A 13,321-nucleotide genomic window follows, 5' to 3' on the forward strand; every position below is an offset into this window, starting at 1 on the left:
TTTCACTCGAGTGGCTGTCACTATTGAACAGTGGTTTTGTAAATATATATTTAAATATTCAACTCTGAACAATGTAAAGGTAGTAAAAGTCATGTTCACATATCTGTATAAAAGACATCAGTAAAATCCTAGGCAGCTTTACATGTGGTGAATGCTGAGATGAATGACAAAAAAGCAACATTCAAGTTAACCGGGCAAAAAGTGAAGGAGGAAAAACTCATCTTAAAATAGTCCATAAATCCATGAACAAAGAGCGATTTACATTATTAACCCCAAACCTTGGTTCATAACATTGAACCCTTCACAGCTGTTCAGCCCTGCCACTTTTTTTGTGGGAGACTGAACACACATAGATGGAATGGATCAAATTGGCAGATTTTGGCACATTTGAGGGAAGGAAATTCAAAATAGAGGGTCGGGAGAGGGGGGAGGATGGCAGAAAGAGAGATCAGTCCCACTCGATTCCCAGCAGATCACAGCTGATATCCCAAAGTTTTCGCTTTGTATCTTCGCTCCTACCCTGAGGGGCTACAAAGGCTGGGGTACAGTCACTGTGGAAGAGTAGAGGGCACAGTAAGTAAAGCCTGCTGTGGCAAAGTTAATGTCCAGTAATGAACACAGGCTGAATGATGAGGGGTTTATGGGTGTACCTGAAGTGCTTGCCGGAGATGGAATCCAGCTCCTCAGCCACAGCGCAGTAGATGGAAGTCTGCGCTCCTTCTTGCGGTGTCTTCAGGAACATGCCAAAGAATGTGAACAGCAGGGACATTACAGTCGAGTGGCGGACCAACTCTGAGCGCACCGATCCTGGGTGCACCGAGTTCACGGTCACTTTGGAACCTGAAATCAGCAATTTAAACATTGAAGGATCATCAGGTAGCAAACACTAAATACTTGTTCCTAATGATATGATCAACACCTAATGAACTTTGGTGTTCGTTTCATTGAATTTTTACGGTGTATGTCCAGTTACTTCAGGCCCGCCAGTACCTTGTAGCCTGGGTCCGAGCTCTCGGGTGAACAGTATGTTTGCCAGCTTGCTTTGACAGTATGCCAGTCCACTGTTGTAGCTGCCCTGGCTCATTAGGTCGTGAAGACGAATCCAGCCAAAATAGTGAGCCAGTGATGAGACAACCACAATGCGTGATGGTGCACTCCTCTTCAGAAGACCAATCAGGAGGTATGTCAGTAGGAAATGGCCTAATACAGAGCGGTGAAAGGATTGGGATGAGCTTTAAGTTATGGTTGAGGAAAATAGTGTTAATGTTAAGTTTCAGTTTACATCTGAATAAGTAGTCATAACTCAACACACATCTAAAGAGCTCCACTCCAGTTGCTGGGACCAAGACCAGAGCTGAGCAGCTCTCCACTGCAGTTTACAAATATAGTCCCTTTCTGTGTACTGACTCACCAAGGTGGTTGACTCCAAGCTGCATCTCAAAGCCATCTGCAGTTTTCATGTAAGGGCACATCATCACTCCAGCATTGTTAATCAGGACGTGCAAATGGTTGACCTCTGAACAATGCAAAACAAAGAGACAATACAGTTAATTTCTCTGTCCTGAATAGAACTGATTTGGGGTTCACAGTGGTAGTTGTGAGAACCTGGCATTACCCTTGAGGAACTTCTGAGCAAATGCTCGTATGGAACTCGTGTCTGCCAGGTCAAGCTCCCGAACCTCCACCTTGGCACCACCAACTCTAGTGCGGATCTCTGCTGCTGCTATCTCGCCTTTCTCCACATCCCGGCACGCCAGGATCACCCGGGCTCCTGCCAGCATAACAAGGGACAGATAAAGTAAAGCAGCCCAATATAACTCGAAGATGTGATGATGATATGGTTCCTGATTAGAACCCAAGAGCTACTATTCTGAAGAGTTCAAAACACGCATTTTGAGCTGAGGGACAAACCCTTAAATTTATGTTTAGTACCTTATTGCATGTAAACTTACAATTTCAAACACAATTCATTGAGTCAGCACAACTGTAAAAACTTGAGGGCTATGAGGACTTACCACGGCTTGCCAGATCTACTGCCGTCTCCTTCCCAATTCCTGTATTTGCACCAGTAATTAGTACAGTCTTTCCATCGAGGCGGGCCTGGGAACGACACACTCCGCCAGCCGCATATTTCCTGTAGCAGAATAGCCATTTAAAGTGTAAATTCACCCCCAGCTCTGAGACGAATTCAACCCATTGCATAATTTTTTACAAACGCTAAGACAAGGGGCTGATAGTTTAGTAGACGAAGAGTCCATGCATATCATGACATAGAGATGTACCAAAAGGTTGACTCTACATCAGCATCAGCCTTGCAAGGTCTAGGAGGATGTACAGAGTAGATGGTGTGTTACCATTTTCATCCCATAAAATGCGAATTTTAAAAATAAAAATGCGAATTTCGTCAATGCTAACAACAGCATATAATTTAATTTACAGCTCAAAAATGTTTTTTTGACTATAGTGGCCTATGGCTGAATGGTAAAAAATATTTTTTAATTAGGTCAAAGGATTCTTTTCAGCACGTGACAGGTTGATACTTGAATGAACAGTAGGGCATTAAGTATTTAACAACAAATTATTAGCCGACAGCAGAAAATAATTCATCTGATTCCAAATGTTGACACTATGAGAAGACTAATCGATTATAAAACATAAGTTTAAGATCATGTGAGCTAAACATGTTACCACTGAAAATCCAATCACAACTTTTAAACTTATCAGAACTTTCTGTGGCGTCAAGTCGCACGGTTCACAGAAGGAGATAACCTGAAACCTATGTAACCAATGATGAGCGGTTACATTATGGTTACATTGTAACTCCGCCCATGATCAGACCTCATTGGTTGATCTTCTGGAGCGGACTATGCAGGGCAGAGGCGGTTACTATCCCGGTCAAATCTCCTGTGTGCATTTAAATGCGCTATTATACATAAGATCATCAATATCAGTATTGATTTCACCGTTGTTCTACTAGCTGTGGCTAGCCTACGTCCAAACTAGTCAGTTTATTTAGATGTCTGACTACATTCTCATCAAAATCGGCTAAAGAATACTAGCAAACATCATTTCCTGGCCTCTCTCTACACGAAACATTTCAGCAGACGGCAGTCTGTATAATGTTGCCTACATTACAGTGCAAACGACTATCATTACTGCAGCTCTGCACTTAGAACAAGAAATAAAACATGTAGTCACCAACAAGCCAATCCATTTCACTCACTGCTTACCTAATATGCGGGAACAGCAACATCATAAGCAGTCCAATTACCCCAAAGCTTATGCAAATGAATACGAGCACCATGATGAAAAATATCTTGACGGCTGTGGTAGAGCTGCACCGCAGCTAGATTGTTGAATGAGCTTCTGCTGATCTGAAATGTGTACCGCTGCACCTTCTCTCGCTTCAGAGATGCTATGTCCAGAATGGGATCTTGGGATTGTAGTTTCCCGAGTAGTCTGTAGGCTTTGGCAGAACTACACATTGGTTTTCCTACAGGATTTCTTGTTAATGTTTTAACGTTTATGCGTAATTACAAGGGCCCATTCCATTGATAATATTAAGCTATTACTTCCAGCTCACAAACGGGCAGTCAAGAATAAACCGTGGCAAAACATTTCATTGTCTGAATAAATATCAAAACACCTTGATGTGACGAGAGGTAAGAGGATATAAAGGATTATCTAGTAATAATTTTGCAGTAGAGCAAAAAATCAATTGAGACAAGCCTGTCAAGAGTCTGGATAGTGGGCTACACCATTGACCACAATGCACCTCTGCATCGGTCACTGATACAATGCCTGAATTGATCATCATGGTAATTCAGGCAGGTCTATTCGTTGTGTTCTGTACAGTCATAATTAGTACGGTAAATTGAGGATTTTCACTGAGGTTGAAAGCATGGCTATTAATTCCAAGTATGGTATTTATTGAAATATGAAAAGTTAAGGGCACGACAGGCAATGAGTAAGTCGCCTAAAATCACGAGGTTCACGCGGAAGAGAACGCCCCGATGATTTTATGTTAGTAGAAGGGCTTGTGTTTGTATTTCTGCTTGTTTTATGCTAAATCGTATACTTGTTGTTGTTTTCCATGGACACTGGAATAATGTCATCAGAGGAGTTTGAAAAGTTACATGAGATTTACACATCTCTGTATGAAGAACTCCAGCTGATACCTCAGCAGATCTTGCGATGTCACGGAGGTAAATAAAGTTAACGTTATCTAAATTACATTAGCTAGTTTCATAGAAAAAAGCTTGGTAAGATAATTTTGCGATATTTGGTTGTACAAGGCAAGTATTGAGATTCGCTGAAGGCACATTTTGGAAGCGATCTTTTTTGTTATCACTGGCCCTCACAAATACTAGTTACAAGCTGAATTGAATCCCAGCATATCGTTGGTCATTGGCGCATTGATGGCTAACCTTTGTGATGGGGGTAGCAATTGCTGAACATGACAACTTGTTATCCCCCCTTAGTAATTAGTATTGTTGGTTAGCTTGGCTAATATGTGCAAGGAAAGCATGATTATATCTACAACGTGTAATCATATTTTGTAGTAAACCGGTTTTGGAATGTCTTGTTTTAAGTTTACTCTGTAGTTAACTAGTTTACTCTTCCAGTCTTTCGTGTAATTTGGAGAGGTTAAGTATGTTCTGAAGGATCCCCTGAAGTGAACTCCGTCTAGGACTGGATGAAGGTTACCTAGGGTTCAAGAAGTCAAGATTTAGTTGAGGTTTTCTTATGGAAAATGTGCCTTCTTGCAATCTCTTATTGCCTATTGAAAGCACAACGATTGGATAGGAAACTACTAAATATTCCAATAAAATGATTAAATAATATTGGCCCTCCATCAGATCCCAAAACATCTGTGGTACAAACCTCAAATCTGAGTTCAAATGTGCTGCTAACCCAACAAGCTGGTGTGTAATGGACTCAAAATGTACTTCTTTTTATAGAAGAGAGAAAGCGGTTGGTGCGAGTCTTCGATGAGAGGATTGGGGAAGCAGAAGAAGTTGTGAGTACATTAATCCTTAAATAATTATCTGCAACAGCTCTTACAAATTCACATTACAGAGTTTGTTATGCAGCTAGTATGTGGAGTTATTGTACAGTGCCTGATTACCCCTTCAGTTCAAGCCAGCCTTAAGTCAAGCATCCAGCTTTAGACAGCAGGGGGCGCTCCGCTTCTGTCAAGACAGACCTGTCCCTTCCGGCACACCATGTTTCTGTGCAGCCTCAAACCACTGGATGATGTTAATTCATATTCCTGATGCTTTAAAATTCCCAGCTGCAAAGTATGGACCGGGAACTCATCGGAGCTCCATCCTCCTTCCGAAACCCAATGAGCACCAAGGTCCGGATGTATAGGAGGGACCTGGGCAAGCTGCAGCGAGATGTCCGGAGCTCAGATCAGGGTTCTGGCCTGGCAGTCCGCCCTGGAGAGAGCAGGCAGGGCATCTATGCCACTCAGAATGACCATAGTGTAAGTAATTAAATCTGTATACCATTCATATAACAGAGGAGAATGTGGTTTGGCCAGACTTTTGGCTGCATTGTTTTTAATAAGTTGCTGGAACATGTTGATCTTGTCAGATACTGCTTATGTAGTAATATGTATAGTGGTTGGTTGTTAACAACCAATTAATATGCAAGGATTGTGTATGATGTGTTACAATTTGTTATACGGATTTCATTTTATTTTCCCTCCCTCCCTCTCTCCTCTGTAGACTCACCTGCAATCACAGCGGGCCATGCTCATCCAGGGCACATCATCTCTTAACAACGCCACAGCCAGCATTGAGCGCAGCCAGCGACTTGCTGCAGAAACAGACCAGATTGGTAATGAAATCATTGAGGAGCTGGGTGAGCAGAGAGAGCAATTGGACCGCACACGTGACCGGGTGAGACGAAGAGAGAAAGGGAAAGAAAGAGACTGACAATGTTATGTGACAATGGGAATGACTGTAATAAGGAAATGTGACTGGAATTAGGATTGAAAGAGACACAACCACAATAGCTCATTTTGTTTCATTTTCGTTTTTACAGATGGTTCATACTGGAGAGAACTTGAGCAGAAGTCGAAAAATCCTCCGCTCAATGTCCAGACGGTGAGCACATTTTTGGCAATCCTCCACATTCCAGTCTGCCAGTCTGGGCAGGTGGTGTTGATGTGTTAGGAGTGTTGATAGGCGTTATCAGTCCTTCCTGATTAATGTGTTTTCGCTTCCAGGGGTTAAAGTAGATTGTGTGTATATAATATTACATAACAGCTGAGAGGACTACCACACCCCTTTCTTTTAGCCAATGTAGGTCGCATGGACTTCCATAGAAAAACAGTGGCCTCCATTTGTCTCTGTCTTGTTTTTTACAGGCTTGTAACCAACAAACTGCTTCTGTCGGTCGTCATCGTAATGGAGCTGGCCATTCTGGGGGCTGTTGTGTACCTGAAGTTCTTCCGTAAATAGGTCACTTGGTTCTCAAGAAGAGTACAGCCAAGAGACTAGAGGCACCACACACTATCGCTGTCATTTCCCCTCCTTCCTTCTATCCCTCTTTACCTTGAGTGTATACTGATTCCAGGACGCTAAAGAGACTCTATGTTACTCCCTATGAGCTCTTGCTTCAGGGAGCTGCTGATGTAAAGCAGCAGCAGCAGTAGGAGGAAAAGACTCCGTGCTTGGATGGTGTGTAATTACATTCAATCAAAATACTCTGATTCTGGGCCACATGGACCTAATCCCCTCAGTGATTATAGACTGGGGCCCTTTTTCTTTGCTGGCGGTCTGCTGCACTCCGGGCCACCCTGGAGAACTGAGCCATGGGGCAGCACAGCAGGATGAAGTCAGAGATGCCTGAGGAGCCTGTGGACTCGAGTCGAGAGAGGCCAAGAGGATACCTCTAAGCCATGAATGTGGGTTCACTTCCTGTGTCAGTGCTACCGGCTCTGCATTTTTAAAGAAGAGGATCCCTCTCCTGGCTCCCGTGTTTTTGTGTGGGTGTGGAGGATGTCGATGATATACGGGGCAAATGTATATACTAACTAACAGAGACTGAAATGAATCATGCACTAATAAATGTTAATGTAACTTACAATATAATGTATTGATCTAGGTTTGTAACATAATTCAACGATGATTTTTAAGAGGAAGAATTGTACTGTTTAGTCTTATTCTTAGTATTAAATAGGTCATTGAATGTCAGGTGTGGTACACATGGAGGTTTCTCATGGTGTTTTTTATTGGTGAAAACAAACGCAGGTCTGGCAAGAAGAGACTTCTAATATAAGTAAGGTATTCTGGCACTCAGATTTCTGTGTACAAGGCACCTGCTACTATGAAATAAATTCTCGTGGGTGTGTGCAGACACACTGACCTGTGCGCTGCTTACCATCTTTGTTTATCTCAGTAGTAGGAGACTGATTCAATGTGTTGAAACCACAGCGTGCCTGCGGCAGTTGTGAGACATCTTATCAGAGGAGGTCTTATATTTGACAGAGAATGCCAAGAACAATTCTTATCAAGAAATGAATCAGTCTGTAGTTCACTTATCAGTATTTTATTGAGTTCTGAATTATTCAGAAAGATAAGTAAAAGCAGTTCAACCCTAAATCTGTAAACAGACATGGTATCTCTATTTCTGGTAAGAGGACAGTTACTTGCCATACTTTTCATGTAATTTCCAAGACAAGGATATGTCCCAGGAAAATTAAGCTCTTTTCCAGGATTGGTACATTAAAACAAACGGAATAAAAATATGTGCTCTAGGCTATATAAATTAAAACTGTACTTGGCAAAAAGTCACTCAAGAGACACACTGTACAACTATATAAAATAACTATATTAAAAAACGCACCTGGTCCTAAAGTGCAAACATTTCTCATTATTGCGTAGGTGTCACTGGCACAGCCAATGTGGACTGGCAGCCAAGGTTGTCCATGGCCTGTCTTAACTGGTGAAATTTAAAGCTGTTTTTGTTTTGTTTTTTTTGCTTGTGTCTTTTTTGTATTTTCCAGGAAGTTTCACTTCCTACAGGTAAACTGTATTATTTTGTCCACATTCGACTGATTTCACCTGTAACCCGAGCTACAAACAGCAGTCCTGACAGCCTGGATACTCAGCATACTGACATAAACACACACAGTCACTTGCTCACTGGACCTTAAATGTAAGTACCTGTAATCAGGCAGTCATTTGTTGCGGTCATTGTATGCATTCGGGATGATGCACCACTTCTGAATCAACACCCTACGTGAGCAGACAATCCAACCACAGCAAAAATTGTTCCAGCCACATTTGTGATCTGGTCTCAAAGTACAGACTTTTAAAGAACGTTTGGAATGCAGAATTGTGAGATATAACAGTTCATGACTTGTGCCTGCCGCTCTAAAGCCGCAGCTGCTCCGTGTCTTCCTTTGACGCGGACTCGTCCTGGTAGGTCACGGGGGCACCCTCGCGCGTCTGTCCCAGTGATGAGACGATCACGTCCACTGCTAGACTGGCTGTAATCTCCACCGCCTCCCTGCTTGCACCCAGGGTAGGGTTCACTTCCACGAGGTCCATGGCAGACAGTAGCCCTGCATCAGACAGAGGCGTTCATTATCAACATATACCACCTTCAGGTCGTGTCTCGACTTTCTGTCCATTTGATAAATGATTGAGAGTGTATCTTTAGTGTTTACCTGTGTTGTGAATTTCCTCTGTGATGTAAATGCCTTCTCTGTAAGTGAGTCCTCCATTGACTGGGGTTCCAGTGGCTGGGGCCAGGGAGGGGTCGAAAGCATCGATATCAAAGCTCAGGTGTATCGGCCTTTGTTTCCTGTGCAAGAACAAGCAACATCCTGAATTTACAAGGCAAAGGTAAGCAATAGCACTCTGTATTTCTCCTGCTGCTTTTAACATGGCTGCATGAGAGCAGAGTATCTGTGAATTAATTTGTATTTTTTATGTTCAGGTAATGAATTTACTTTATGCTCTACTTTTCTCTTACCTGGCCAAAAGATGATCAAAAGTAACTTCCATAACTCTCTGAATGCCCATTCTATCAATGTCTCTCATGGAAAAATACTGGATTCCCAGGTTCTTCAGGATAATGCTGAGGAAAAAAATAAAGTAGTAAGGATGTGCTGAATGTGCACACTTTGCCCAAACACAAATGACAGAAATCGCCCCAATTAGATTAGATGGCCTTTCTCAGCCGATATGGATGCCATGCTTACTGTTCGCCAGGGTCCACGTCTCTCAGGCCAATGTAGACCAAATCCCTGGAGGAGAGGAAAGGCTTCATCCAAGAAAATCCTGGGATATCTGGCATCTGTGAGGACAAATGCAATTGTTAATGTCAGGATAGACAGCATATTATGTAAGCTGGTATCATTCATTGACAGCACACGCATGACATTTCTAAGACAACAGGTTTCAAGAAAGGACAAATTCTAAGAACTCAATCAGATAACCCCTTAGGGGTTATGCTTGACTGAAACAGGAGGCGTCCTGTTACAGAAGGTTACGTAAGAAACATGGGAACACAGAAGCACCTAAGGGCTTAAAGAGAAGTGCTCCTATTACCTTGTCTTGGAGTTCTTTGAGCATGAAGGCCACTGACTGGCCGTGGAGGTTTCCAGAGGGGGAGGTTATTGGAGTGTTGATGTCCGCATGGGCATCCACCCAGATCAGACACAGATCGGGACACTGCTGGGCATGACCTTGTACAGAACCAATGGCAAGGCTGTGGGGAAAGAGGAGCTGTTAAGTTAATTTATTTCTACCTTCAGTTTCTGAAGGATGTTCTTCCTTTCACTCGTGAGGTGAAAATGTGTTCTTGTGTTACCTGTGGTCTCCTCCGAGCATAACGCTGGTGTGTCCTGCATCGATGGCACGGCTCACTGCGCTTGCCAGAAGCTTATTGGCCTGGCCCACAGTGCGCGGAAACGGCACGTGCCTGAACGGCTCGTCCTTCTCCAAATGCTGGAACTTTAAGTCTCCGAAGTCATGGACTGGGTAATCTGAAAATGACATGCATGACAGTGAGTTTCAGTAGTTGGTGTATAACTGTGTTGTTATCATCAATTAACCGCTCTGAACTTCATCACTGCAGTCCTTCCACCTGTAGCAAACCCTAGCTAAATCCTGTGATTGACAGGACTAGTGTTGGGAAGTGAGGGTGTAACTTAATATAGTCCCCAAGGTTTGGGGGGGGGGGGCTGGGTGGTCTGTAAACATTTTCCATGCGTCCCATTTTCCCATGATCAGGTTTCCATTTTGGTCTGACCATCCCGTGCTCCATGTAAACAGACAGGCATTTGGTGGAAACATGGGTTGACCTGCATAGGCTGCTATGCATCAACACATTAAGGGGGAGTGGTGGGCAAGCATGCAGTAAACAAGTTATTGAGGCTAAGAGGGCGCACCATCTGAAGACGATTAGTATAGCAGCCATTCAGAGAGGTGTTGTATTACTCGGCCAGTGCTTAAGAAAACTGATGAGGCATCTTTTTACCATCCATAGTCATCATGACAAAAATAGAATGGAAGATTTCTGTCTACCATAACGAAATGAGTAGACTGCATTGCAAGAAGACACTGATCTTCTGGCTTGAGATTTGTGCCATGTATCAGATTAATATTAAGATCTTCAAACAGTCAGGTATAATTCAGTTTTAAAACTGAAACTGAAACCACATCTACAAAGTCTGATCATCATATGAGCATCACTGACTTGTTGGACTGACATGTTCGACTTGTGGTGGGACATTTTCCTAAGCATTGTTGCCATGGCAGAGATGACTAAGCATTGTTTTCTAGTTCTGTTTTGTCTGTTCTGTCACTTTTAGGAAAGGTATTGTGCTCAATTTGATCTTCAAACTCATGAGAAACCAGCGTCCATTATACTGTTCCAAATTGTAGTCGTTTTTATAATAGTTTCTAAAGCTCAGAAAGCATGTTCTGTGCCTGCCGATGAGCCAGAAGTATGTCAGTCGTCCACATCCGACCACGGAAAAAAGTACCCTCTTTATAGCTCCACTATCAAATTACGCTACAGTTCTTGCGCAACTATTAATACTAGATGGGCGACGCAATGTTTATCTGTTTCCCAGCTGACTACTGCTGGATAAGATACACTATTTATACCTACAATGACTTGCACATTCCGAGGACACACCATACATAAGCTGAAACTGGGTGTGGAACTTCCCATGCTTATTCACAATACTTGTACAACAATTGTACGAACATAATATTATGTATGCCAGTCAATAAGACACAACTTACTTTAATGTTATATCGCTTTGATTAACTCTTAAGCTTAACCCAAACCCTTAATAAGTAGTTTTAGAGGTGCCAGAACACGTTTTTCCATCAGGGTGAGCAATCGGTTTGTTGTGGAATTATATAACATTAGCCCACCCATCCATTTTATAATCGTCTGGTTTTCACAAGGGAACATTTTGTGGGTGGTAACTTAAATGACGATGCCTCAAGCCATGGGACAAATCCGTTTGCGTCAGTGGGCGGGAGGTTGTGTATGACGCATGACCGAACCCATCTCTCAGTCCATGTGGTCGCAACATTCGCCTAATTTCCCCCAATTTTAAACAATCACCGGTGTAAACATAATCCCAGTAAACTGTAAATCCGTTGTAATCACCACAAAACGAAGATCGAACAATGCCCATATTTGTTCAAAGCGTTTTACTGCTTTGCAATGCTATGATGTAAGAGCCGGCTATAGCCTAGGCTACTTCCGAAAGGATGTCCTACAGATAATTGTTACAAGGTTTAAGACTTTTCGATACATTTACATGTTAAATGAAGGCTTTATCAGCCTACTGTACTTACCTAGATTTGACAGTCTCTCAACTAGACCAGCATCCCGAATGGCTTTTGGTCCGTGCTCGACTCCTCTCCTTTTCTGAAACGTGAGAGTGCGACATGATGACACATGAAATAACATAAAATTGATTTAAAACCATTACAGGTTTTTTACACATTCGAAGGATTTGTAACATTTCTTTACCTGTCCTTTTGAAAACGGAGCTCCCAAAATAGCGACTGAATGTGCCCGACTCTTTTGACAAGCATGAAGTTGTGTTCTAAGAAGACGAGAAAGCGGTCCTCTTAAAGCCATTGCGATGGAGTTAGGAAGCTTTGAGAAGCCTGCAAGTTGTCTTGCAACGATAGTCGACGGTTTGGCCGGGCAAACAAAAGCGATACTATCCCTTTCAGATGGATGCTGATTCTGAAATTGACGAGGGCGCGTTTTGTCTTTTGGACCAAATGTTATTAATATTCATGAGGCAAGGGCGTGACAAGGAAGCCCCTGTGAGAACAGAACAATTCTGACATGTATTTTCAAGAATCGTTGGCAGACCTAGTGTTTCCAAAAAGAGGCAATAACCTAGAAGCACTTTCCAATTGTTTCACGTGACCTTGACCTACCTAAAATAAAATCAGTTAAAGTTGTTTGGCATACATTATTTAATTATATGCTGTGTGCCCATTCATGGTGAGGGGGTTGCGTCAGGTTTTGTGGCACACCTTCACTTCACAACCAATGAAAAACCCGTTTGCGAGGGTTTGTTCGGAGGGTGTGCTCATTAGGAGAGCCGCTTGCAGAGGTCTCCGATTGCTTACAGTGGGAATTTTCCAACAGCAATGCCTCTGATGTTTTCCCCAGCTACACGTCCAGCTGGTCACAAAACAAAACCTAGTCAATTTCCATTTGGGTGTATTTCACTTCAACACATTTCGGCCCCATGCTATTCTGTAAATCGGAAAAAAAATACATAACTATTGATAAAAAAAATACACAAAAAAGCTTGAACTGATGATCAGAATTGGGCTAATATATATATTTTGTATTGCAATAACAGAGCATCATGTAAAATTAGTCATATATCTAATTTAGCCTATAGATCGATGGTAAATAGGAGGTTAACTTTCTGAATAATCACATGTTGATGAAACTTAACTCTATCCATAAGGAGTTTTCCACGATGGTTTGAATGCACGCTAAAGGATGAGAATTAGGTATAAGTATGTGTCGCCACCTGGTGGTAAAAATACACAAATACATTTTTGTCTCCCTTTTTTCCGTGCCATCAAAACTCCCAGAGTGCCTTGCGCCGCGGACACGGCGGTTAATACCAGAGCATTTCTCCGTAGACGGGCTCTGCTACTACCAAAGATTTTTTAGATAGGCCAGAGCCCGTCTGTTTCGCTGGGTAGGCCCAGCTTCTTCATGGTAATGCATGTCTATGGGAGCCAAAGGGGGACAGTTCTGGTCTGTATAAGGGGCGCGGATTCTGAGCCTGAATTGT

At 42.6% G+C, this 13,321-nt stretch overlaps 3 protein-coding genes across 3 annotated transcripts; 1 reads left to right on the top strand and 2 right to left on the bottom strand.

Annotated features, from left to right (window-relative positions):
* Positions 1-17: 17 nt before the first annotated feature.
* rdh12 (retinol dehydrogenase 12) lies at positions 18-3,707 on the bottom strand. The gene is made up of 7 exons (XM_012823634.3): positions 3,231-3,707; positions 2,016-2,134; positions 1,616-1,771; positions 1,412-1,516; positions 991-1,200; positions 651-840; positions 18-551 (listed from the first exon to the last, which is right to left on the bottom strand). Exons 1-7 carry the CDS (start codon positions 3,302-3,304, stop codon positions 449-451), a joined length of 957 nt encoding a protein of 318 aa, XP_012679088.1. The 5' UTR covers positions 3,305-3,707; the 3' UTR covers positions 18-448.
* A 251-nt stretch (positions 3,708-3,958) lies between these two features.
* On the top strand, positions 3,959-7,382 carry vti1b (vesicle transport through interaction with t-SNAREs 1B). The gene is made up of 6 exons (XM_012823645.3): positions 3,959-4,205; positions 4,962-5,020; positions 5,294-5,488; positions 5,733-5,906; positions 6,052-6,113; positions 6,377-7,382. The coding sequence occupies exons 1-6, from the start codon at positions 4,094-4,096 to the stop codon at positions 6,468-6,470; spliced, it is 696 nt and encodes a 231-aa protein (XP_012679099.1). The 5' UTR covers positions 3,959-4,093; the 3' UTR covers positions 6,471-7,382.
* A 162-nt stretch (positions 7,383-7,544) lies between these two features.
* arg2 (arginase 2) lies at positions 7,545-12,257 on the bottom strand. Its single transcript, XM_012823625.3, has 8 exons — positions 12,019-12,257; positions 11,841-11,913; positions 9,832-10,006; positions 9,570-9,729; positions 9,221-9,315; positions 8,992-9,096; positions 8,684-8,820; positions 7,545-8,578 (listed from the first exon to the last, which is right to left on the bottom strand). The coding sequence occupies exons 1-8, from the start codon at positions 12,127-12,129 to the stop codon at positions 8,388-8,390; spliced, it is 1,047 nt and encodes a 348-aa protein (XP_012679079.1). The 5' UTR covers positions 12,130-12,257; the 3' UTR covers positions 7,545-8,387.
* Between the last annotated feature and the right edge of the window lie 1,064 nt (positions 12,258-13,321).

This window comes from Clupea harengus, chromosome 14 (genome assembly GCF_900700415.2).
Source record: "Clupea harengus chromosome 14, Ch_v2.0.2, whole genome shotgun sequence".
Classification (NCBI taxonomy): Eukaryota; Metazoa; Chordata; class Actinopteri; order Clupeiformes; family Clupeidae; genus Clupea; species Clupea harengus.

Coding starts and splice junctions, on each gene's coding strand:
- rdh12 (XM_012823634.3), bottom strand. CDS start 3,304: ATGGTGCTCGTATTCATTTGCATAAGCTTTGGGGTAATTGGACTGCTT. Junction 1,772..2,015: donor AGTAGATCTGGCAAGCCGTG/GTAAGTCCTCAT, acceptor TTATGCTGGCAG/GAGCCCGGGTGATCCTGGCG. Junction 1,201..1,411: donor GCTTGGAGTCAACCACCTTG/GTGAGTCAGTAC, acceptor GCTCTGTATTAG/GCCATTTCCTACTGACATAC.
- arg2 (XM_012823625.3), bottom strand. CDS start 12,129: ATGGCTTTAAGAGGACCGCTTTCTCGTCTTCTTAGAACACAACTTCAT. Junction 9,730..9,831: donor ATGCTCGGAGGAGACCACAG/GTAACACAAGAA, acceptor CTTTCCCCACAG/CCTTGCCATTGGTTCTGTAC. Junction 9,097..9,220: donor GACGTGGACCCTGGCGAACA/GTAAGCATGGCA, acceptor TTTTTTCCTCAG/CATTATCCTGAAGAACCTGG.
- vti1b (XM_012823645.3), top strand. CDS start 4,094: ATGGACACTGGAATAATGTCATCAGAGGAGTTTGAAAAGTTACATGAG. Junction 4,206..4,961: donor GATCTTGCGATGTCACGGAG/GTAAATAAAGTT, acceptor TTCTTTTTATAG/AAGAGAGAAAGCGGTTGGTG. Junction 5,021..5,293: donor TTGGGGAAGCAGAAGAAGTT/GTGAGTACATTA, acceptor TAAAATTCCCAG/CTGCAAAGTATGGACCGGGA.